Source organism: Haliotis asinina, chromosome 3 (genome assembly GCF_037392515.1).
Source record: "Haliotis asinina isolate JCU_RB_2024 chromosome 3, JCU_Hal_asi_v2, whole genome shotgun sequence".
NCBI lineage: Eukaryota > Metazoa > Mollusca > Gastropoda > Lepetellida > Haliotidae > Haliotis > Haliotis asinina.
In genome coordinates, this window is record NC_090282.1 from 61,600,404 (window position 1) to 61,628,123 (window position 27,720).

The following is a 27,720-nucleotide window of genomic DNA, read 5'->3' on the forward strand; positions in this document are numbered from 1 at the left end:
GTGGTAATTTCATTTATTATTTTATTTTCTACTAATTTTGATTATCTGTGTGTTAGTGAGTCACATGTAGTTTTGCTGCAACTCAGATGTGCAACATGTAACTTGTAACACGTTACAGACTCTTTCACATTATAAAACGGTGCCGGTGTTGAGTGATTTAGTGCCAAGCTATATGCGTCTGTAGTTTGAACCAAAGGAGTCGTTACATGGTGGCAGTACAGTAGAATCTATATAAACGCCAAGGCCATGGTATAGTCTAACCTATAGCCTTTCAAGAGCGGTAGAATAATTTCAGGATCTTTTATGTGACTTGAGTGACTCCGGTGGCAAAGTTTGCTAATTTATAAATATAAAACTATAACCTCATTCCTTATTTTGTCCGATATCGTAACTTCAGGAATTCTGTATACTTGTCGTATAATGGTATCTCGATGTCATATTTTGTTTGAAATATTCCATATGAAAATAACTTTCAATACCATTCATCAGAGTGTGCAAGAATAACCTTCGTCAGCAGAGATAGACGTTTCCATCCTCAAATATAAATTGGGAGTACAGCTCAGATACATACAATTTTCTCATACGAATAAAATAGTGTTTGTTGCTGAAATTCATTCGACCCACTTAACTGTAATATTGAGCTTTCATATTTTGTGACATATAACTACTAGTATACAAGACTTGCTAGGTGTATATGCATACGCTCTAAGATATACAGTGTAATCTGTCTAAACCGCCACTCACTGGGACTGAATAAATACTATAGTAATCCAGACAATTAGACAATGTGCCGGATTGTAGAGCTGATGATATATACAAGTCACGTCTGGGACTGAGATTTTATGTCGGTGGTGACAACTTGCCGGACTGGACAAATGCCGGTTTTGACAGCTTCCGCTGTAGTTGTAGTATCTAGAGTGTTATGTAACCGAAAGCGTTTGGTTGGCCGTAACGATACCTTTGTCATCTGAGTGCGTCGACGTACGCATACCGTACATATGCAAATGCGTTGCTGTGATACGCTGAATAGACAGATGCCTAACAGCATAAACGAAAAATAATCACATTTGTACACATTTTATTGCATAATTTAAATTATGTTTTTTCAAGAAATAGGGATGATTGAGTGAGATACGCTAGAGGACGCCATTTTGATTGCACGCTCTGCACGTGCTGATGAGAGAGATGACAGCACGACATGGAGAAGACAAGATCACATAGCTACTCTGTGGTGTAAACAATGCACAGACGTGTTGTCGTACCTCACCCCCCAATAAGGGGTGGGTGGGGTATAGTTCGGAGCCACGCGCTCAGTTCGTGCAAAAATAACAATAAGAAGCACAGCACGAGAATGACACAAACCACTGTCTATATACATTGTTCATAATTCATTTGTCCTATATATATCCACATTTTTCACAACGAGTCAACACAACATTCTTCGTCCGGACCCTTGATCCGGTTGGTAACAACACCTACATGGTAGGCTAACACAGATACTCGTCCCGTGTAAAACCCGGACCGGTGCCGGTCCTCCACATCCTGGTTTGACTTGGAGTCGGGTTCACTATGACTTTCGTACGTCCACACTGCACACAGGTAAGCCCAGTTTACACTAAGACTGAGGACCAGCCGGTGGGACGTTGATGGGCGTATTCCTTGTGCGCGTAGGAGCCCTGAACGGAATATGGGTCTCCTGCCCCCAACAGAGAAGCAGTGAGGTACTAAGTTGATTGAGTAAGTTGTCCGGGGCGACGTCAGTCCCAGACGCCGCCAACGGGATACCGTCACTGACTGAGCGGACTCGAGAGTTCTGACGGTGTTCGGGGAAAGTCGGAACTGACTGAGTTGGGCATGTCGTCGTGATGGAGGTAGGAGACGTGCATGAGGGGGTCGCTCTGTGGGGACGCTCCCCCTGCCCCGCAGTGGGCTTCCATGTTGTCGAACGTTGACATCTGGAACGCAATAACGTCGACATTAATACAACGTCACGGCTACATACCTGTAAGTCGTTTCATTAACAAACGTTAAAATTACAGTTTTACTATTTCAGTCGGAGGAAGATTGATCTTCAGTCTAAGCCTGATAGGAATGTCCGGTTTAACAACGTAAGTATCCATTGTTATTCATTAATAAAACCGCATTTTACACTAGTATTCAGATCGCTGGTTATTTTTGCAAACTGTTATATTTAGTGACATTGAATGATTTAAATAAATATGAATAATACAATCTATGCATAAATAAGCAAAGCAGTGTTGTCTATAAAGCAAAACAACATATACAAATTTTAAATGATATGAAATAATAATCAAGCACCGCTAAATGAAAAACTGACGGTCTACCTGAGGACACAGGGCAACCAAAAAGGGCGTGCTATAAGAGGTGGGTCCAAAACCCAGGTGACAAGGTGAGAGAGAAAGAGAGGGGGCTGACAGACTTTGAGGACTCGTGACATCTTTGCGATTTGCTTAATGTGTAATTAAATAGACTAAACTATTATGTACAGTGTTCCTGAAGTATGATGATTCCATAGTATAACTTCCTTAAATGGTTAAGATTAATTAGCATGTGCAAATTTTGAGTATTAATGTATTACCTCTCGATTGTAGTGTTATTCCGTATATATATGAGCTGTAAATTCATACTGAATGAAATGACACGAGGCTAAAAATAATCAGCCAATCAAATTACTTGCGAGAGAAATTCTATGGAAAGTGGCTGATAGGAGGATGAAATTTGAGACTTGGTCTAGGATGTTTCATCATAAAAACAAAGATAGAACACACTTAATAATGACCTTGTGCCATGGTCCTAACCCCTGGTTTTCATTTACCGTTACGAACTCCTTTTAAATGTTCATGTTAATGTGTCGGATACTTTCTGTGGAAAGTTACTGACAGGAGAGATAAGTTTTAGACCGGGTAATGAATATTTCGTCACATAAACAATACACTTGATAATGGCCATGCCCAGTGGCCGAAACATTGTTTTGAAACAATTTCATTAACTGTTACGAACTCCATATATGTTCATGTTATTTTAGTTGTACTGTTTCCTTTGAATAATCAGCGTGTAGATGAAAATGTCCCCCCAAATCCCTCCCTCCTCCCTGTGCGTGCAGTATAATCTTGACACATCGAGGGATGGTATCCACAACACCTTTCTTGTTAAATGTACGACGACCGAATTAATAAATAACGTGAAGGCTTTAGGGAGTGGGTGGTGAGTAGGTTTAAGAGGTAAAACAAATACAGAATGTATTTTTGAAAGTTCGCGATAAAAAAAGGACTAAGAAAGGGATCGTACAAAGAGGGTCAAAAAGGCTGACGATCTCAGTCACGACACAAGAAAGGCGTAGTGTGTTAGCGCCTGGAGTGATGGAGAGATTACCGTTAGTAAGAGATGGGAGCATCTGATTGGCTAGAAGCAGCCACGTGACTAGCCCTGGTCCTCGAGATATACAACCGTATCATCCTCATCAGGAGGGGCCAAGAAACTGCTCACCAGTTGTTGGAAGGGGGGATGGTGGTGGTCGATGTCACCCTGCATGGCGAACTCGCTCAGGGCCTTCCAAGGAGTTTGGTAACTCTGGACCTCTACCGGACTAGCCTGGATTCCAGGCCCCTCATGGCGTACGGGGCTGGATGCCACCATGGGGACTCCCTGCAGGGGGCGCTGCAAGCCGTTTCCGTTCTGCAAGAGATGAAAGAAAGGCTGTGGTCACATAAAGACCGCGTCTGGACACAAATGAAATTCTGACTAAGCAAATGGCACGTGTGGATGTATGAGATCAGAATGCGCTCGTTTTATATACATTAGCATTAATGAAACCTGATTCATGTCTCTGTACCAGAACCTCTGTTCTGTGTAATCGTTGTCAGAGTACAGACGGGTTCTGTGTGTACGGAATGAATTGGAATATTTCAACAGTGTGATTTGCGGCAGAGTACGGTTCATGAAACAGAAATTCCATTATTGAGTAAAGAAACAGAATATTTTCCACTAGCTTTAACACCGTTAAATCAAGGCTGAGGCGATGATATTTTCAGTTGAATAACAACCCAAGAATTGAAAATAAACTCCGATTATGAGAATATTCAAGGAGTACAAACAAAGACCTAGAGATTGATAAAAGCGTGAGATTGCGACCGTTTACTATAGAAACTGGCCAAACAGCCCGACTACACACACCATTGTTACAAGCCTATACACCGCCGTCTCGATTGATCAATCGGGTTCTAAAGTTTATTTACCCGTGAGAAATTGACATGGAATCGATGGAACCAGATTTAGAAAAATCTATAATGAACAAAGCGACCTAAACACCCTCCGAGAACGAAAAACCGCGCCTGTGCGCGTCATTGTTGTACATAGCGCATGCACGTGGCTTCCCGATTTACTCGCTCTTTGATGGCCTTTCTGACAGGTGAAACATACCACGGATGATAAGATGACAGGGTGACAACGCGCGGACCTGGCAGGAAACAACTCCACGTTGCGCGGACGTCAGAGAGGACACATTGTCGATACGTTTCTGCATTGGACCTACTTGAATATTGTGAACAGTCACAAAGAGTTTAACTGATAGCAGCGTATCTTTCAACACAAATTAAATAGTATAGCGGTAGCTATTCACCATGTTTATTATTACCACATTGATCAAGACGACCTAGGTGGTATTATATTCAATTACTTACACTGATGTTAATTGAAATGGAATTTGCATGTTCAAGCTGGGTTATCACCGCTGAATACTGGTGATATGTTTATTTCAAAATATTATTTCAAAGTTATTACTTCTTTGCCTTTTAATAAGCGAAATGTTTTACAGAAGTGATGTTTTTAAATAAATAAATAAATAAATAAATAAATAAATAAATAAATAAATAAATAAATAAATAAATAAATAAATAAATAAATAAATAAACATGGGTGTGACTAAGTGTTTAGTGGAAACGGAGCCATAGATAAGGCGATATGGGACAATAATAGTTTTCTTATCAGACATCACATTTCTGGATATCCTGTTGAAAACGAAGGTAAAACTAATAATTATTTTAGTATCGACAGGTTGGGTCGATTGCTCGCATTTAGTTACAGGTGTGACATTGATGAATCGGCTAAATTGCAGGAGGGAGGAGGGGCGCTTTTATGTTTATTGCGCTCTGGTCTCTAACGGTAGTATATCAGTATTCATCGACAAAAGCAATGCGCCGTCACACAATGAGATACAATGCAGTTTTAAGATTGTGAACGATAGTGCGCCAGACGATACCGCAGATCCTTCACCCAATCTCCGAGGTCCGTTATGATAATCTTCGTGCAAATCACACCAAGATACTTCTTTAACATAACTCCACTGTGACAGGCGAGTTGTTAAATTATGCACTATTTGTTCTGACCTTCATATAGCACGCAGCTTCCAAACGATCAGTAGATGGTTAGAGCAATGTACGTTTAAACGTCTCGATTATTCAAGCGCAAATGATGTTCATGAAAGGTGAATATGAATATTGAGCTGAAAGAACATTTGCATACAAAATAGTGTACAATCGATGTTAATTTTTTTCAAAGAAATATCAAGAAGTTGGACGTTTGAGATAAGGTGGCCTCGTGCTACCGATGCACGTGCACGAACGTGCAATCAACGCAAGGAGCACGTGAGGGGAACAGACCACAGCACATTTGGTGAGGGACTTCTTGGTGTGATGCCAGATGAGCCCGGGGTTTAAAATGACCGTGGGACGGGGTAATTGCTCGGATGATAATAGGGTGTGGACCGCCCGGGGGGTGGGGATCGAGCGGTCCGGGCAACCGGGAAGACATGATTGTGGGTGGAAATCCTCACACAGAGAATATTGTGACGCTATGGTGGAACCGTGGATAGAACGAGCTTCCCTTGGCCCATTGAGAGTATCATGTAGCGACTTAATAAGACTGTAATTTCTTCAATAATGATTGTGCTAATTTCATAGATGCGCCCCTCTGTTTAAACGGCGGTTTCTGTGCAGGCTCTGTCACGACTTTGCTATCCTTGAAAGCAAACATCTGCTCCCTGGTTGCAGTCCCCATAACGACAGATTTTTCAAACAATACCCGAGCCCCGAATACACAAACCAAATTCTCTTTGTTTCGGTTCTTTCGTGAAATTTAGTAATGGTTATTACTTCTTTGACTTTTGACAAACGAAATGTATTACAGAAATGATGGTATTTCAATAAATAAATAAATAAATAAATAAATAAATAAATAAATAAATAAATAAATAAATAAATAAATAAATAAATAAATAAATAAATAAATAAATAAATAAATAAATAAATAAATAAATAAATAAATAAATAAATAAATAAATAAATGGGTTGCAATTGAAACGAAATATACTAGAACAATTTCTTTCACTACGATATACGCGTTCTCCTGCATGAACGTTCCCTAAAATAGATCTTGCGTTTAACGGTATTGTTAGAGTAAATGCACGTGTTCCATACACGCAACTGAATAAACATCACGTGCTAAGTTGAATTAATAACCTTTAAGTGATGGTGTAAACTCCCGAATTAAAAATCCTGACAAATATTGACATAAACGTCTAGATATGCAACATGTCAAAAGTGTTGATAGTTTCTCTGCAGTCAATGCTCGCGATAAACTGTTTCATACACTCTTGTTAAAACACCCCTCCGTGTAAATGGTAGCCCAATTATTTTATTAATTCAGCCATTCAAGGTTTACTAGCTCCATTAGATCAAACTTTATGATTACTACGAGGCAAATAAATATAATTGTAATTATATACATTATTTAAAGATCTTCACTATAACATCCCATTTGGCGTTACATCAAGGGAAAAAAACACATCGTTGAGAAGCATAATAATTGCTCCTAGCAGAGTTGATTTATGTAACATATTGTTAGCGTCGAGAGAAAAGGCATTTGAATATTCTGAATGGCTTTTTGGGTTTGATGTCGTTATATCTCAATCTAGACGACAAAACAGTTGGAATGGCGATTACTACCACAATGAATATTTCTAGAAGCGGATATGAATAGAATATGTAGAATATTAATAAAGACTTGATTCGTCGCCTGCCAAGCGTTTCTATGTGGGGGAAAAAGTCGTTCGGGCCAGGTTAATCCGAACGAATGTGTGTGTTCTTTGTGATCTCAGCTAATCCATGATGTTGTATCTTCCATGTGAAGCTAGACAATACAATGCCTCAACAATTTGCTTTTAATTACGAATGTTAAAAGAAGTAATCCAATAAGACCATTCCTTAATTTCCTGATATAGCGGAACGGTAAGGTCGCTTCGGAGCTGGCGGTGCTGTATCGAGGAGGAAATTGAACGGCTCAGCTCGCTAATCAGTGAAACAAATTTACATCAAATTAACCCGCCATGAAAAAATATTACCAAAGACTGCATTCAGTGTTTAACTCCAGTAGTTATCAGCGCTAGAGCTGAGATCATTACGGCTTGAAGTTTCTAAGGCGCGCGCCAGATATTTACTGTCCAAAGAGTCCATTGTTGGGGCGTTGTTCGCCAAGAAAATCGCAATTGGGAGCTTTCGAACCAGCTTTGTGATTTAATTAGACGAATATAATGGGAAGATGGCTTAAAGAACAGCTTGACTTCTAGAACTGACAAATTCAGAATAAGAAAAAAAAATTAAAAATAAGAATTCGCTTTATGTGCCAATCAGTCTCAAAAGCCAGCAAATTCGGACGGGACGGAGTAAAAGGAAACAATTGCCTCCCTGATTAAGTCGAATATGAATCGAAATAAAGAATCTATCGGTCAGTAGAATAAAATTCAAAATTTTAAATTAGAAAGACGTGAATATGAATAATAATCATATTTAAAAAAGACAAAGGTAATTATGTAGATTTCACTTTGAAATAAAGAGTACACAGACATACACAAATTATTGATGTATTGGTTGACAGCGCAGATTAAGGATAATGTATTTTTTATGTTGTGCCATTGCTTAAAGCCTAGCTCGTCATCCTGATTCGACTAGCTCAGTATCAATCTTTAATGTCAATGCTGCTGATTCGTGACCTTAGGAGGCTCACGTGGTCGCATGATCATATGGTCAGTCCACGTCAACACCAGTCAGTTTAACACAGCCTATACATTCGAACACCTTTATCCACGGCCCAGGCTAAAACCTCACGTGCAAAGGTGCTATATAATTATTTATCTAAAATAACTATCTTGCTCGCAAATTTTAACGAAATTAACTTAGTTATTTTCAAAGCTGTAGTAATTATGACGTGACGACAATCTAAGTCAACAACGTTTATTTTAGGACTATGTCAGTTGTACTTTTTTAATGAAGAAATACAATTCTTATTAAATTTGTGTCGGTGGAATAGATTCCAGTACCCATTCCGAGTCTGCTTTCTATTGTAGAAGAGATGTATTCACTGGAAATGTTTATGTGATAATCTTTATGCACATTATTCGCCCAGATACACACTACGCGAAGTACATAAATAATTCATATCAAAGAAATAATATCTTAAAATATGCACCGTAAGCAGAAAATCACATAAAAACCTCATTATCGTATACTGACTTCTGATATATTTCACATTAAAATGAAAGCACATAAAAAGAAAAGGGGCGTAAAATGTGCTATGACTTAATGCGCATGTAATACCGCTTGGAGACGAAATACTTATATGTTTAAAATAAAATGACAAATTACACACGCACGCACACACACACACATTCTCTCTCTCTCTCTCTCTCTCTCTCTCACACACACACACACACACACACACACACACGAGTATGATATTAGGTGGTAAGGAGTGGGGAGTCAGCCCATCACCTTGGCGTTGACCAAACCCGGTGTGAGTTTCGAGTAAGGTGTAGATGGTAGTGTGTACCAGAGGGTCGTCAATGTTCTCAACAAACCTGGGGGTGATACGCCGGGTTATCCAAGTGCGAGGGGGCAGAAAGTCACCTTATATAAACATGGCCATATTGTTGGTAAGCGGCAATGCACTGAAATGGCTCCACAATATACACAGTATTTGTTTGCAGAGGTTTCGAATTTAAATCTCAAAAAGTTAGTCGTCAGAATAAATACTGTAGAAATGAGAGAAATAGCTCTCTAACCATATACATCTGTCTGTATACAGAAATTTGCACAAGTTGAATAGGAAGGGGTGGGGGGTGGGGTCCCAGTGACGTTATAGACATACCTCTGATATGTATTATACCTCACTACCCCACCGATGTCACAAACCCTACGTGCTGATTTGTTGTCAAATATCAGAGTTTTCTTAAGAATGTCATTTCAGTTGTAAGTAAAGCATTTAATTACATCTTACTGTAAACGCAAGGTAGGTGTATTCTTCAAAGAACAGACCCTCACACGGATGCAGTGTCTAAATTAACATTTGAATCAATTGACGTTGACGTCGTCGAGATGGGAATATGAGTTAAAGATTGAAAATGGTCTACCATTAACATTCCATGCAATTATGCAGTCCACGAAGGTGTTGTACTGATGCAATAACCACTGTGTAATAGAGTGCTATTGCTCTTTCATTAAAGTGGGGCTTCTTAAGTCGACAACTGCCACAAAGGAGCGCCAGAGTTCTGCTACATTAAACACGACGATTGAGCCCTGTTGGCCTGGGGTATGACTCTGGGAACTCAACTGCTAAGTGGACAGCGAAAATTAGACGAAACTTAATTACCACAAGAATATCAGCAATAACCTTGCAAATATTGTCCTGCAATTGTTTCTATGATTTTATCAGTTGCCTCAGGATGTCTCGCGTGTCTACGCGCGATTTTGACGCGATCTCGGTTGGACCGCGACTTGGCGGTAATTAGTAGATACGCAACGTTGACTTTGACATAATCAGAGCGAGTGCTTCTGGGAGGTTGTGATCGGAGAATAGTGCGCATCACGACATAGCGTCTTGTTGTGAAACATGATTCTTTCTCGCGAAAATTGACAGAAAATTTGATAAGATTGGCCCGAGCAGAAGCCGCACGCGATGTTTCGAATTGAAGGCGATTTTGCGTGAACGACAGCACACACTTCTACACGAAAACCGGTCTTTGACTTGGATCTTGACGGGAACCAATCTAGATTTAATACGACGAATTATCAGAACAATTGAAAGAACTATCCATGTGCCCGAGGGCGACGTAGAATTAATACAAACCTCCAGTCTTGAGTCGGTATTTTCAATTTGTTTGCTAAACTAATTTCGGCTAATATCATCGACTACACCAAATTAGTTATATCTAATTCCATGGCAAAACCTTCTATTTGCGTTTGGTCGTGAAAACCAGGGATTTCGTGTGATAATGTGACGTTTGATGATACGATGCACCGGAAGTGAGCAGTCCTTCAATGCAACCCACAATTCCAGGCGAAATGAGCTAGAATCAAACATTATTTTATATCTGCGGCATTTCAGTCCACCTTCGCCGTTTCATAACCAACATATGCTATATTGACAGTAGTAATTACTAGGCTTCGCACAATAGAAGCTTCGTGAAAGGGGGTATTTGCAACCACGTGCATCCGCGAAAATTACCAAACGGTGGAAAAGTTGTAATTTGTGTAAATTACGCGCAGTTTGGCGTTCAGCTTGCTAGTTTCGAGTTAAGGAGGAGAGGAAATGAGAGAGAAAAATTGTTTGAGATTGAAGGTGGTGTTCTCTCCCTCGCCTAGATACTCTGATGGCTGCGCGAGACAGTGATTATGAGAAGTACAAGGAAATTTGGGCCAACTAGTTGAGAAAGGTGCTGTAATTTGAGCCACTTGTCTAGTTAAAACGTGCTGCGTTTTTTGTCAGGTGTTCAAGTCAAGTTCCCCTCAGACACAATATATAACCTATGCGAGTCCGTATCTGAAGCACTAGACTTTATCACTCCACTATACTTGCACTAGACTTTACCACTCCACTATACTTGCACTAGACGATGGCACACGGTTTCGGGTCTATTGAAGTGCTTGAAATTATCTCCATGTTTTATCACGTTAAATGGTGAGATACATGTCTGATTACACTCGGCTAATATTCCTTTCCGCGCAGACTGATAATACAAGAGCCTCACCCTCAAACCCCGTCTCCCACCCCCGGGACATGGGAGGGGGGTTAAGCGGGATAACCCGTCCTACATCCTCCTTCCATAACCAGACATACTCACAGACAAACTTCTTATGATCATTTTCAGAAACAAAAAAAGACAGTCATTTTTCAGATATTTTCCTCCCCGGCGTCGGGCCAGGGAGGAAGCTCCCCCGGGCGACTGTGATAGGAAACGACTGGGGGTAGATAACTGGCTTGGCACTTCTGGGAATACAGCATGGAAATACCGCTCCTTGTGCTCTACACGTGTAAAAGATTTTAAGAAAAATGTTGTGACACGTTACACGAGAGAGTTAATTTTGTTATGAAGAGGTGAAATAAATAGAATGAAGAATGTGCGAATTCTGTATGCATGAAGGATATTTTCACGTAAATGCATCCTGAATTATAACTGTAAACAATGAGAAACTACATGTCTGTTATTCGTTAGGTTTATAAACTGCGAGGTAGCGACTGTCATAGTGATCCCTGTCCGCTTTGTCTCAGTGAAAATTGGATACTACGTAGCATGCTGTATATATACTAATATATATGACGACTTAGCATGCTAACTATACCTGTCTACATGCATAATGTATCAATTCCGTTTCGACGCGTTGAGAGCAGTTACATTAGGCGATCTTAGAAGGGCCAATCTTCATATCTAAAGCAGGGCATTCAGCTAACGGTTTGCCTCACCGCGAAACCAATAAAATATCAAACATTTATGAAAAGATAAAGAAACAGACTTAAATAGCTATTGACATTTAGAAACAGCCCCTATCAAAATATCAAGCTTTTCCATAAATTATTGAAATAAAGAGGTTTTTAATCGCTGTTGGGTAGCGATATCAGATGACAGAGCACTCTGTTATGCCTTGGTCCTCCGCTGCTCGGATTGCATGTTCGAGCTGATTACAGGATTACTACGTGTACATTTTTAAACAGATTTGCATTGAACTGCATTTGATTTATTTTAACTGAGATTGAGGATAAACTATAAACTGCAATGAAACTAAAAGACATGTATGTCAGCTGTGTTGCGATCCGGCATAAGTGTCAGCTACAAAATTGATCTCTGCAGAGAGATTATCCCATGCACGATCCTGGCGTTGTATTGAACAACGCGTTAAAGAAAAAATCTGGTGACTAGTTTTGTAACCTCTCAATTCATTTGAAAATCGTTAAATCAACGTGTTTGTACTTGGTCCTAGGGTCTTTCATCGGGAAAAGACACCATGCACCTAAAAGACCCCGGAGAATTCCCTATTAACCATATTGATAGTTCTAGCGCTGACTTAATGTAGCATGCAGGATCAACCATCAGTATGACACATCACTTTCACCGGTACAGCAGCCATGGTGAATCGTCCTCATATGGGATGCCTCTCCGCTCGCTAAGCCCGCAATAACGGTTCATTTGCGGATAGTGTGTTGGCGAATACTAGTATTCTGGGAAGACATAAGACTGACAAAGTTTGTATATTACACCGTATCTAATATTCAGTCTGCATGTTTGTGTTTTAACGCACGCGAGGTACATTCCAAGCCATATTACAATTATTTGTAATAACCTGTGTTTGTTTGAACAAACAAGTGGTCGATATCACGAGCAACGTCCTATACAATTGTGGTACGTCCACACACACTCCTCCGATTCTTATTTGTCATGAAACAAGGTTTCTAGATGATAGTTTGGACAAGCACAGCAACACTAGACACCTTCGTGATATACGACTCAAGCATATCAGAAACATTTAAACATCTGTCTCTCATATATATACAATTTCTAGAAGCCTTATTTATGCTATCATCAACAGTCTTCTTTCCTCGGATTTCGCGAACCTGTGATCTCGACTACTTCAAATGACCACCAAACCATTTGGAACCATCGCCCTACAACCGATCAAGCTGTTGGCCAATCAGCACTTCTAAGAAATAAACACTTGAAGAAATCGTACAAATCTAACCATTGTCTGAGGACAGAAATACAGAAGTATGTTCCGGAAAAAATATTTTGTTCACAATTAACCAAACGCCAAAACTCCACACGTAAGGCTGATTTCTAAATATGTACTCAAACCGTTTAGCCAATCCATGACCTAGATTTTCGAAGCTTTCCTTGTGTTAACTTGGCCGAAAGTGCCATGCATTAACATTAACTTACGACCATCTTAGCTCAAAGAGGGCTTAGACAATGTTACAATGTCAATAGTTTATCAGTAATCCACACGTAAACACCCGGTGCTCCACCCCCAACAGCACCTCAGTCGCCTTACCTTGTCCTGTTGCTGCTGAATCTGCTTCATGAGGATGCTTCTCTTCTTGTCTTTACACCTCTTGTTCTGGAACCACACCCTGATGACCCGGGGGGAGAGACCGGTCATCTCCACCAGCTGTTCCTTCATGAGAGCGTCCGGCCTGGGGTTCGCGTTATAGCATGTCCGTAATGTATGTAATTGTTTCTCATTTAACACCGTCCGCACCCGTGTGGTCTTGTGGTCAGACTTGTGACCACCCCGAACTGCCTTGGCACCACCTGCCTGCTCTGCTCGACCTGGGGGATGAGAACATTCGTGTCAGTAATCAAATATAGATGCAGTGACCTACAGTGAAAACGAACTCCAAGTGTCGTTACTACTACTCCGATATTAGCGTAGTTTGTTATAACTGCTGCTCATATATTTCGACTATATGCGCAGCACATCTTGCTGTATATACAGTGGTAGCTGTTTAATCCGGCACCCATTGGGACTAAAGAAACAATCCGGTTTGGACAATGTCCGGATTGTAGAGCTGATGATATGTGTACAAGCCACAGACGGGACTGAGATTTTATGACAGTGTTCGCAACTTGCCGGATTGGACAGATGCCAGTTTTGACAACTTCCACTGTATAGTCGACATACATATACACCCAAAACTAATTGTTCGTTATATCAGTCAGTTCATCATTATAAGCGTGTTCGTTATAAATGTAGTTTACAATGTTTTATTCCATGCTTTCAAATAACGTTTGATATAGCTGCCTTCAGTCGTATCATATGTCTATCTCTTCCCGCCGTACCTTAACTGTGAGTGAGTATGGTTCTTTCACTATCTCAGCTGAAGTCCTACTCTGGACACCAGATATGGGCCCGTCTACACGTGTGTGAAATAGAATTCGGATCTTCGGCCTGAGAAGCGAACGCTTTAACCACTATGCTATCTACAGCTCTTGTCATAATACTGTGATCACAAAACAGAAACGACTTTGAGCGAGAAAGGAGATCGCGTGAGTGGTTGTACGAGTATTTAACAACATAACGTCATATAACCCCAGGGCAGCAGAAATGCTCTGCACACATTGCATCCAGGAAGGGAACTCGGGTCTCTGATTTGACCAGCTAACACTTTACCCACTGGGCCACCACAGAGCCCTTACACAACTCGAAAGTTGGTATAATGTCTCAATGGTAAGAAAACACACAGAGGGACTTAAGTGGTCAACCATGACTCAAACCCATGTCTTCTAACTACAGATAAAACACCACAGGGGTACACCACGTAAAGCATCCTAAAGGGTAGATTGCTGCATTGTATGTCATACTATATTGCACCTGGATATATTGCAACAGGATTCATAACACTGCTCACAACACAAGAGGAAATTGTTTGTATGCGAGAAACAATAATATGTTTGTGGGCCCTTGATAAAGCTCGGTATTTCGTGGGAACGCTTACTCCTTCAGGATCAAAACAGAAAAAAGATAACGACAAACTATTCAAGGTTACTATCGCGTCCAGTCAACTGCAGTTTGGGAAAAGGTCAACGAACGTAATGCCTACACCCTAAGATGTTTGATTTACCTAAAATTCTACATAGAATACCCCGATTTCATTAAACATACAATGAACGCTTAAATTCTGGTTGAAACAAGACATTTAGCTCAATGACCGTTAATCATGTGATTCACATATCTCTACTACAATTTAAGCAAACACCAAAACACGGAAGTTGGACAATTAATATCCACATCAATTAAAGCCGATGGCTTCTTTGTACAGTCCATTCACAGCATCTATTGATGGGAACAGGGATGAGTGAGTGGGTGAGCGAGCGAGTATGGCTCTACGTTGAAGATACAAATATTCAAAAACAGCATCACGACTGGAAACGCTAGAGATAGGCTTCACAGATTAAAGGAATCGAACCCGAGCAACCGGCGAATAGGGCGACAGCGCTAATTACTGAACTACCCGACCACCCCGCGTACAAGGATGAAGAATATGCTCATAGTCCTGCTGACAATGTATTACTCAAGCATTATTTCTCATACACAATTTTTTTCGCATTCCTTATCTACAAATCAAGAGCTCTTCGTCCTCGTGACGCTGTGGTGTTGAAGGTACATGCTTCAACCAGCAATGTGATGGACTTCATCTGTCCAGAATATCTTCTGGACTACTTAATCAGATTAAAAAAACTTAAGTAAGATTTTGCCTGGTCTGTTTGAGGCTTTGTCTAATGTATAAACCATTACGTGTTTGTTCGCTTCTCAGCATTGCACGTATGCGTATTTAGTGTTCTACCACAAGGTGCAATGTACAAGGTTCGTTAGAGCTACAAGATGCAACGTACAACGTTACACCTACAGAATGGTGGTGTACAAGATGGCATGTTGCAGTGTATAGTACGATTGTCATATGTGAATGCAGTCGAAATAGAATGGTGGGTGTATCAGTCAGTTTTCGTCATCATTACTACGGTTTATTCACTTGTACCGCTTTAACATGTTAATATGTCCCCACTACCAACAGGCCAGGGTCCGCATTAACGAGGTATCGCTGCCCAGAGGTCTCTTGAAACACAGATACACATGCACTCGGAGATGACTCAACATGATACGAGAACTAGTTCTGCAAGTTAGTTTTCTTATTAATAAGGCTATAGCGATGTTTTGAATGTTAGGCTTTGGTTGGTAAACTTTTGCCAGAAATGTAGATGATCCTGATTTGAACGTTATGAGTACATCGAAACCTACTGTGCAGAGGACAGAACTGATGGATAGCTGAGCTGATAAGATGAACGAATGACTCTGTTGGGCAAACTACGCCATCTACCGACGGCGTGACGGCGGGGTCCTGATTACCTACCCTTACCATTCCTGTTGTTTAAACCCTGGAAATCGGAGGGACCGGCTTTGCGTAACAATACAATCTGCTGTCGGGTGTTTTGCGCAGTTCCTGTGATTATTGTATCTTTTTGATAAATATACAGAGTCGGAAGAATCGGGGAAATCTGGATGAGAACAGAGGAAGCTGTGTTATTGTTTGTGTCGGAGCGGCCCGGTTTCTCATCCGAACACATCCCAAGTTTGATAACTTTAGAAACCGGACACGATTAAATCCGATTTAATCTCAAATTGGGAAGATCAGGTTCGATGATGGGGCTTTTGTTTTATTTATTGGTGTATGAAAATAAACCAGCATGTAATAAAAGTTGCATGTTTGCCGAAATGATTCATTGATGGCGCTGGGAATGTCTTGGGTCGAATGCCATGCAGGATGAGGACGATCGAGTTTCAGGACAATACGACGGGGGATACGTCCACATGGGCTTTCGACAGCTATCTGTTAGAACATGTAGGCCATTGTGACATCCAATAACTGTCGGAGACTAATAGCCGGACGATTATCAATTAGTGAAGCCGAAATATCAAAAGTTGTGTGTCCAGGATCGGCAGTGGAACCGGTCCCGGTTGGGTTTTGTTGAAAAGATTGCCAGATAGACGGCATACTGAACCCATTCTGACTGGCGATGCATGTCCCTAGTGGGCAAATTAATTACACGTTTTCACACGTTGGGTCCACAGACGATCGGGTCGAGTGCCGCACATTTTATATCTGATAACTAGTCGTGTAGCAAACAGTTTCATCTGGGACAAGACAAGCAAATTAAGGCGAGAGGAAAATACAATCTGCTACAAAGATAATCGGAATTTATTTCCTTTGCAAACCACCATCGCCTCTGTTCGCTGGGTAATTCCCCCATCGCATGCAAATATACAAGATTAGAAGCCCATTTTACCATTGTTACCGTCTTTCCGGAATTAAAATATTCGAGCTATTTGTTTGTGAGCGTGTGTCTCCGAGCTACCCTTTAACCTTTGTGTAATTATTAAACATAATGCAGACATGGTTTACATGATTGAATCAAAAGCAGGGTGGTTAATGTAGAGTTAAGAGATAAATGCGACCTAGGTCGGCATGTCTTGATTAGATCGCCAACACAATCAGATAACGGGCGGAGGGATACATTCATGTGGTCATTTTACTCACATTATCTTATCTTGTGTCATTCCGCCAGACCAGCCACTCAAAGTTCCGCTATCAATAGCTTTTTGCCTATCTGTAGTATACATTTCCTAATGATTTTTAAAACATCGTTGAAGATAAATGGGTTTTTGAAAGTCTAGATTCCCTAAGAGCTGTCGACAGTTTGACATTTGAGATATCGACATAAATCGGTTAAAACGTACATTTTGAAACTTAGCAGCCTCGGGCTTGTATTGGTTTGCTGCTTATTCAAGCTCGATATGTCAAATGTCTATTTGCTTTAAGCATTAATGAGTTCTCATCCTACGGGTAATGTGAATGTGTTGGGGAATAATTCATCATAACGGGAGATTGCAGCAATTTACAACCATCGTAAAGTGTGCTTCATTAGCCGCTTCTTTGTGTCGTCATTACAAATTACCGATAAATAATCGATACTGACATCTGATATTTTGAAAAAAGGTAACAACATCACACCTGGCCATGGTCTTTGTACACACATGCAGCTCAAAGTCCCTATTAAAAAACACTTATTTTAACACGAATGCTGATATATGTATGCGTTGCCTTTTTTGTCAGTAACAATTTATGAACCACAAGTAAGGATATAAATCATATATAAATACATATCGTTTTGCAGAAGAATACAAATCAATAACCAGTTATATATATGACATATTCTTCTAGAAAACCATATGGATAGATCTGCTATGTCAAACTCATGTGCTGGATTAACCAAACGTCTGTTTTAGTCATTAAAATGGTTGCCCGGAAAAATTCAAATTTACGAAACTGTGTTTACAAATCATCTGTACAACAGATCAGTCTTCCTAGTTGGAAAACCAGTTTCAAGTGAGTCAGTATAAATAATTTATACAGTGCACGTAACGATTTTATATTCATATAGTTAACCTTTTATATATCATCAACGTTCTCTGTAGGACGTCAATATGGCCGCGTCCAGGTGTAAGTTCAAAACACAAAATGACAGTCAGGCTGGCTTCGTGTTATCCATGTCAAGAACATGTTCAAAAATTCTAAACTCGATGTCACATGCGAATTTACACAACACATTATCAAATAATATATATGTTAAATATAAAGAAAATTGTAGAAATATTACCTGCGAGCTGTAGTCCATTCTTTTCTGAGTGACTTTTCTTATTGTTGTTGTTTACACTTGATGAATCATTATTGTTGTTATTGTTATTGCTAAGTGGACTCCCAGGATCACATAGAGGACCTGAGGCGCGTTCAACGACATCGTGGTCAGCCTTACAGAACAACCCGTCGTCTCGCAAGGCGAATTCATCTCCAGGTATAAGCTGTCTACTGCATGCAACACAACGGAAACAGTCGATGTGAAATATTTTTGTTTTTGCTCTCATAACAAAGTCATTCTTACTGAATCCTAAACCACATTTCGCACACTTTGTCCCGAATAACCTGAAAATAAAGAGAGGTGGATTACACAGGGTCAATAGACATCGAACAAACGTGATGCAATTCATACGAGATACACTGGACAGTCACCGACCATCAGACTTGGAACTATTCTAACTATATGTAAATATCGCTATCATACTATACATTTGCACTGTAGCGGGTACATAGAAACAGTTTCTTTTCAAGTGGAATTGCAAAACAGAACGTTGCTATTGGGTTGCTTGTCTCACTAGGAGTCTGTTTCGCTTTACGTAAATACTACCAGCTTAAATATTCTATTACCTATTTATACGTAAAATGATACGGTTCATTCGGGTGTATTAAATTCAATAACTTTCGATTCATTCATTAACATGTCTATTTCAAAATTCTATGGCGGTTCTTCTTCTTCTCAATGAACTACCTTTGAGGTTTGTAGGGGTAAGGTTCCATTAGAGTCGTTAATCCATTTGCAAACCAATGACCAAACATGTTGCTCTTGGTATCACGTGACCCATTGCACAATATCTATATTATCACTGCAGCTGAATATATATAAAGTCATGTTTATCGAGACAGGTATTTCATGGTGAGATACTGAAAAGGATCGATATTTGAGAATAATGCATGTAAATGATAACATCGGTTCACCATATCATTCAGTATTATATTCATCAACCAGTCTCGTCACGTGCACCATTTTATTGTTGTAAATTGCATTCGTCTGACATATATACGAATTTACGATGTGACACGTGTTGAAAATCCCTGTTAATTTTCAGTTAACACTTAATAAATCCTGTTTGGATACATTTCATTTGAAAAAAATAGTAGATGGTCACACACATTCGGTATTAACGTATTGTTATACCCATATAATACATGGCGTATAATATTCATATTTACTGCATAATCATAGAAACCAATAATCAGTGTTATTTTAGTCTAAATGTAATTAATAAACAAAGGCATACAAACTCGTGAAATAGTTGAACATATCCGTAATACAATGTGGCCCAAAATACCGGAAATACTTGTCAACGAGACGTATAATTGGAGTAATTTTCATCTACTGTCTCTGCACGCGCATACTGATCATTGTCCTCAATGTTAACTAAAATTTACTATTGTCATTGATATTAAAGATTCCCTTTCGTCCAAGTGCACGCAAGCGACAATAAACCACTTGAAATTCAATCGTCAAAAGTTGGGGTGTGCTATCAATATTTGAATGAAAAATTCATAGGAATGCTTTAGTTAAAGAATTCGCTTTCTATTTTTTCTATTAAATATGCATGTCGCGATTTGGGAAGTAAACCCTTTCCTATAGCGTCAACACGCACATAACACCCAAAGCCGGATTTTAGTCCATGAGCTCAAAAATTAAAGATTTCTGTGTTTAAGGAAAAGATTAGCCAATATTTTTTGTTTAGTTTGCAGATCTTGTTGTTTATCTCAGACAAACTTGAGATGATAAACTGCGTTTTCTTTGAATCGGAAATCGGAAAACTCTTAGCGGATTTCGAGAAAAATGTCGATTTGGGATCGAAAGAAATTCCAGCAGTATGTTCAAACTGAACCGCTAATGGGTGTCTTGGAGGGTCTCTAATTATTTCAGCATAGAACCTGTACACCTTATGTGCGTTCATGTGTGTATTTGAAGATATCTATGTGATAACAGAATTTTATCTAATAAATCGCACCCTTCGTATCTGTAATTCTCACAGCATTGATTCGCGAAGACTTTCGAGGAAGGCTGTCGGCCGTAGAATGCGCTCAGCTCTCATATTACCTTAATTATTAGCGTGTTCAAACTCTTCAAATAATTAATATATTTATCAAAGAAACCATCTGAATTTGTAGGTGAGGAAACGATTTCTTTAGCGAACTCTTTAATCATGTCTGTAGCTAGACATTGATTACCCCCTGTTTATCAGGCTGTTATTGGCATTGACTAGTTATATGGCTTTGTGTACAAAGGTGATTTGATATCTTATCCATTAAATTTAAGAGGTATATAGATATACTAACCAAAACCAAAATAAGGACTTATCTAGATAGATTTTAATAGTAATTTTAAGCTGTCAAAATACATCGTCACTGAACATGACAATATTAACCCATTGTCAAGCATCCGCTTGCGTACAACCCATTGTATGTACTGTGATGCGACAGGCGAATTGATAATTTACCTTTTAGATTTTTTTAACAGATATATAGATATAATCAGTAAACCAAAAAAATAGTTATCTGGGTAAATGTTAATAGTGAATTTTTAAAACATTTAAAATATACAGTCAGTTTACATACACATATCAACCCACGGTCAATCAACTTGAAGAAGGTAAAACTGGTAAATCACAGTCCCGTTATTTAATCATTGTTGAAACTTAAAACTGTTATTACGGGATACGCCATTATGGGCCGTAGAAAGTGTTATAGCGTCACACAACGGTCAGCGGTAGACCAAGTTATTTACAAGCAATCGCGCTTGTTGGTGCTTTTAGTAGATTGAATCAATAGGACTGAAATCTCTGACCTCTGTGAGCGGGAGTAATTAAGACGATTGCTTTAAAAGGTTTTTAGATGAAAAGCACGAATGCACTTGAATATTGTCACTCCTATTAAAGGGGTAAGAGCGACATCAGGCTGCCATGTTCGCTAGTGCCAACTACTTTCTCTCGAGAAAGGAATCGTGGTATTGACTATTATGGAAAAAAAAACCCGTCTCTAAAGGAAAGTGTAACACTGATCAAAATGCTCACAAGGCATAAAGTTTTGTTTTATATATCTTAATGTAAAATGCCATTCCTTACTTGTTTACAGTCGTACTGTTTGTTTACCACGCAAACCTACATCCAGAGTGAAAAGCTTTAACAACATGAGCAAGTCTTCCTCAGAAAGAAATTAAATGTGTAATTATTTAAAAAATTTAATCCACGACCTTTGACATAGAATGTTATCTTTATGAAAATTGCATAAATAGTTCGCCAAAGAAAAACATACAACGAAGCATGTTTATGTTATAAACAGGAGCCCCGGTAGTGGAGACGCGTGTTTTCACGGGCCAGTTACCCCTTCTGTTTAATCGCTCAGAAATTTGAAATACTATCCTCAAATAAAATATTGATAATACACGGAGTTATTACAAGAAAGAACGGAAATTTGAACATCATTTCCTCGTGTCAAGACACAGTCTCTAATTAAAAGACGGTGGATTCAGACACTAAAACCGTTCAAACGAGACCAGCGTTCAGTTTCTTATGACCCCCAAAACAGACGCGCGACACAGTCGACAGGCCAGCTGGGGCACACAGAGAAGTGAGGGTGGAGGGGACGGGGGGGACCAGGGACGCTTCATTGGGCCCCCTTGTACTCGCGCTTTAACTCTAATGAGCCGTACCCAGCGCTCGTGATGCCTTCATTAAACACGGCTCCAGTAAAAGCCAATGGACATTTGATTTTGTGAACTGTCACTATGTCTGACGCTTTACTAATCCATGTCAAACCTCATCTCCAAACAATGATTGCCTTTCACCTGTCCTACTTTTTGTAATTCTTCACAGATCGCTGAAGTGTTGTTTAGCTGACTTTTACCTCAGATGGATTCAAGTTTTAATACCGGAGTATTGCGTTACCGAGACATATATCAGATACTCCTCTTTTCCGTGTGTCCATGTCAACTTGTAAGAGTCCACACGGATAGATATGACTTACGGACATGGGAACAACAAAGAGTAATATATGTCAATTGCAGTTGTTATCAATTCTTTAACAATGATAAAAAAAATATTAAATGGCTTGCTATAGAATATTACTAGGTCTTTGGTTATTTGAAAATTTTACTAAAGATATAATTATATACGTGACAATACCCACGTACGTGACCAATATTTACAGCAATAATGTCAGAGTGACATATAGCATATGTTGCCTATGTTGCATTGTGACTGAATAGTATGTATGCAGCTACTACCCCACCCGGATATATCGCTCTCGGTCGCTTCTGATCTGTCCCAGTGGGACAACCGAACTGATCGTGATTGACAAGAAGTTGCCGTCAACGACACCTGCCTACAGCAGCAGCTCCACCCTACTGGCACACACATACAGGTACCATAGCGATCTACCCTAACGGTTTATTAAACGACCTAATACAAACAAACAAACGTACATTTACTTCGTATCATTTGTGCATGTGAGCATCCTCTATTTTCATTTGTATTTTTATGATCTATGATATTTAATATGTCAAAGGCATACTCATACGCGGCTGGTTCATATTGTTTACGATGGCGCGTTGTTTATATATAATATAATAAACAAAAAGCATCTGGTGTTCCATGTATGTTAACTCCTCAACAGGATATCTACACAGCATACAAATATACATATGTGCATGCAGTCTGAACTCGCATCCATCATGTAATTTCTTGTTTTAATCCTATATCACACTTTAAAAAATCGGACGTGATTAACTCCTTTGACACTATTGATTTATTTCTAAATTCTCATGTAGTTTAATATTTTTGGTTCATGTCATTCCTAACATACAAGGTCTGTTTATATGTGTATTGTTTGACAAGCAGTTTCTAGGGTAAACAGATATCGCCGAGTTGATTTCGACAACCAACACACTTATACAGTACGGTATGAACGGCTATTCTTGTATTCTTTAGTCCAAGGGCTTCTATAAAAGAACGTACAACTTTAAGAATTCCTACGTTTCAAGTTCGTCATGTGGGATAAGTGTTTATATCAAGATGATCCATGCTACATTTGACATAATCTTCCAACCACAACAAACTTTGTAAACTTTGTACAAGTACTTTCAGGATGACAATATAATGAAGACTTTGTACAAGTACGTTCAGTATGACAAGATAATGAAGACTTACCGCATGTAGTCCCGTTTACAGTAGGTTTTCCCATCCCTCACAAAACATGTACACGACTCGTCGAGATACTGGTCACAGTCAGCACACTTTAGGCACCCTGCGTGCCACTCTAAGTCAGGGGCGACCCTCATAATAAACTGGTCCTGAATCTGCGAGCCACAGCCGACACACACCGACACCCGTCGCTTGGTGCCTGCAATGCAACGGTAAAATTAGACGAGTCCCCAAAACCACAAATTTATTTTAATTATTGGTACATTAGGCGACCTGTCAAACGTTGAACGTAGGTGGACAAATCGGCCCGAGCGTCGCAACATTAAGTGATATCAGAGACGGGCGATAGAACTGGCTCTTTGAATGACTTAACATTGCAATGATAACTTACTTGGGGCCTGGCTCTCAGCAGTCATGTCCTCGGACTTTGAGGGTGAAATTTTGGCTGGTTTTGAGCAACAACACTCCACGTGGAAAGAAGGACTCGCAGTTATGTGTACGTTCGTTCCCGGCAACTCTCAAACACTCTTGAAAACTCGTGCAAGGTTGATGACACAAAATACCTCTATAAATTCCTAGCCTAGAAACTGCGCATTTGATTGGTCGTCACACCGTGACGGGAGCACGTGACCTGCTAATTATAGTGAGTGGGCGTGTCAGACATGTGCGACTCGGCGAAGTGCAGAGCGAAAGCTGCCTATGCGAGCCCTCGCTAGTGGAGTACTGCCCTCTCTCGTAGAGACATAGCTGTCAGTCAAACCCGACAGCTCTCCCCCAAACAAACTCGAGTGTGAGGGTTAAGACTCGTTCGTAACGAAACGTAAGGACCTTTCACCATAGTAAACCAACATGTCTAAATATACAAATACGTATATACATAGAGAAGGGGGGTTATGAGCAAGAGCAAAAGTGTATTTATAAGATACCGTGGCTGATGAAAGAAAATATGATTTCACAAACAGTATACACGTTCTGGGCTGGTTAACTTCACTAACAAAGAACGAACAGCATTAGCAACACGAGAATGGTACATGGTATTTAGCTGCATGCATTCGGAATAAAACTTGGTTTCCTTGCACCTAAATATGCGTATGGCCTTCTGACGAAAATTTCATTTATTTCAATTTACGTTAAATTGTTTATTATTACTTTTCATGTAATTTTAATCCCACTCTGTACAAATGTCTGGGGTTGTATATATACTCAGGTGAGAGTTCAGGTACAAAGTGGGTTGTATTTCATTACACGTGTATTACACATTTATTAAACATATGATTGATACATACATCTAGATTGATGATGTGTAGCCCAGAAGGAAGCAGACAGTAGCTGATCAGCTTCCTAACCAGTCTAAAATCAAAGTCATCTTCATCCTTCCGGGTTTCGGTGTTGGGGCACAGGGTACCGCAAGCTCCAACACGTTCTGGTCCCCAGAACATTTTAGATAACCATATATTTATATACATGTATTTCATACACTTCTAGCTGTTTTCATTGCTGTAGTGATAGTTTATTTCCAGTGAAGAAAGTGTTTACATACCGTGACGATCATAACGGAATATATAGATTAAGAATAAATAAGGGACATGTTAACGTTATCATAAGGCCCGGGTGTTCTATAATATGATACACGCTTGAAAATACCGCGCACTTTAAAATATTAAATTCAGCTATCAAAAAGGTGGTAGGTTTTAAAGTATATATCACGGATTGTGTGTAAAATGCAGTCGAGTTGGCAGTACAACCTCGCTCCGTGATGTAGCTATATCAATGCTTGGTTGTTATTAGTTATCATCATTGCGCTGGTCTTCCACGCTAGCAAACTGACTTTAAACACTTTCCCCATCATTGCACAGTAGTCCAAATTCCCCACCGTTCACCCCGTCTCAACAAATTAAAGCAGCGTGTTTTCATTTCACACACAACAAGACCGTGTTTTTTTCACATGAGGCCAATCTATTGCGCTTATCGGCTGCTGTCACTCAGCCTCGGCGAGCTAGGGCTCGGGAACAGGCCTCGGCAGGGGACCGCCCCCCGACGCTCTCGGAATTAACATCGTAATCTGAACGCTGCTGTAAGGAAGCGGCCAAAACGGGGAGAAAGATCCTGGACGGCGAGATTAGACCAGGGGATCTGCAATACTAGACTCGGGTTAGGCCATGTGGTAGATCATTGTGGTGTGGGGGAAAGGGGGTGAGGGTCACTCTTCAGTTTGTTGTGACTGCTGGAGAGATGTTCCAAGAATTCCTTCTCAAAATATAAAATAACTTTATATCTCAATACAAAGACTGGTTTAAATATATCTCGCAGTGTTCGTATCAACAAAAGCTTCTCGGAAATATGCAATTATTATTATAAAGTTCTCACAATATAAATAACGTACAGAAATATGTTCAGTTATTTCACTAAAAAGTCATATATTCAATGTTCCACAGTAAAGGCGACTGTTTATATTTAGAAATATATATTTGGAAATATCCTAGTCATTGACACTAATGCGTGTATATACACTTCGAATATATGTCATAAACACATTAATGTGATACAATATTTCCTATACGCTATGTCATCCCTTTAGTAAATAAGGTCATGTTACTTAAGCGGCGATCTATTCATCATCAATACCCGTTCATTTATATTCCTCTCTATAATCATCACCTGTAAACATTAACCGCATTAATTAAAAGTACATAACTGGGAAACCTCTATAGAATTTTCAATTTGCATAACTAAACCTCGGAGTGCTAAAAACATCTCCAATAAACGATACATATATGCAATAACACGAAATGGTTGATCGGTACAAATTACTATCAATCGAAAGCCAAATGTCTCGTTCTTATTTCCACCCGGTTTGAGAATCGATCTGTACCCACAATATGGATCGTTGTAATAACATAATAATCATTGAATGTTATCCGAAGGGCCTCTTTACCCGTGAATAAGCATCGGGCTCCATAATGTGTACATGGGTTGAGAATGCTGCAATCACATTGCAGTCGATGCTCAGTGATCAAAGTGTTAATGTAATTTCAAGCCATGTAGTCTTTGATCTCAATTAGTAATTATCTCCGTCGCAGAATTTAATCTGGTGTTTATGGAACAGTGTTGTTATAATCAGGGTTCTATATCGTTACTTAATCTATCATTATCAGTGAAGCTGCGTAATTTATAAAACAATCGTTAAATACAAAAAACTGATAAATTTCTAAAGAAAATACATTGATTGAAAATAGAAATGAAACAAATATGATTTTCATAAATATTTTAAGTTTCAAAGAGTCGTGCAGGTTGTGCTCCACAATGAACATTACTCAAGCTGGCATCTCGGGTGAAGTTGACAATTTTAGATAGTTCGGGTTTCGGATTTGTGCTTGTAAAGTATCGTATTACACTTGTATAGCTTCTTTGAAAGAAATCGCTGACAAACAACAATTATCATCCGATGTTTTTGTGAAGTTCACACATAATGTATGTGATAAGTCATCTGGACGCATAAACCTGATCTACTTTCTTCAAATGTCATCACAGTGAAATATGGAGTGCTGCTATTCTTGACATTGAGTTCTTGTTTCAGATGAAGAAAACTCCACTAACTTTTGACCTCGAAGCGGTCACTCATTGTCCAGATTCGCGTGGCGCGTGGTCAGTCTCGAGCTGACCGGAGCGTTAATCCTTTCAAACAATAGAATAGTTACTCTGTTTGAATTTCTGTCAAAGCAGTCTTTTTTTCCAACGCCTCGACCGTGGAGGCAGTGCCAAATCTCGAGAGTTTCTTTTCTAGTTTTTGAGCTGATTGCTTGAGTCAGGGCGGTGTAAGCCTTCACAGGTGATTGACTCTCGAGTAGTCCACAATCACGGTCAGTATTCATGAGTGGACACTATCAACTCTGTATTAAAAGATAACCTCTATTAACTTAATCATTTACGAATTTCCCGAAAACTTTGTTAGTCATTCACATCAAAGACACAC

The 27,720-nt window shown here is 39.6% G+C and overlaps 1 protein-coding gene across 4 annotated transcripts; it reads right to left on the reverse strand.

The window, feature by feature from the left end:
• Positions 1–1,061: 1,061 nt before the first annotated feature.
• Positions 1,062–24,316, reverse strand: LOC137278283 (insulin gene enhancer protein ISL-1-like). 4 transcript variants are annotated; one of them, XM_067810526.1, is made up of 6 exons: positions 24,139–24,316; positions 23,754–23,946; positions 18,554–18,876; positions 13,392–13,669; positions 3,394–3,696; positions 1,062–1,955 (listed from the first exon to the last, which is right to left on the reverse strand). In XM_067810526.1, the coding sequence occupies exons 1-5, from the start codon at positions 24,161–24,163 to the stop codon at positions 3,442–3,444; spliced, it is 1,074 nt and encodes a 357-aa protein (XP_067666627.1). In that variant the 5' UTR covers positions 24,164–24,316; the 3' UTR covers positions 1,062–1,955; positions 3,394–3,441. The 4 variants fall into 4 exon arrangements, with proteins under 4 accessions (XP_067666627.1, XP_067666625.1, XP_067666626.1 ...); XM_067810524.1 differs by having other exon boundaries at positions 3,508–3,696; positions 24,139–24,289; XM_067810525.1 differs by having other exon boundaries at positions 3,394–3,717; positions 24,139–24,285.
• Positions 24,317–27,720: the final 3,404 nt, after the last annotated feature.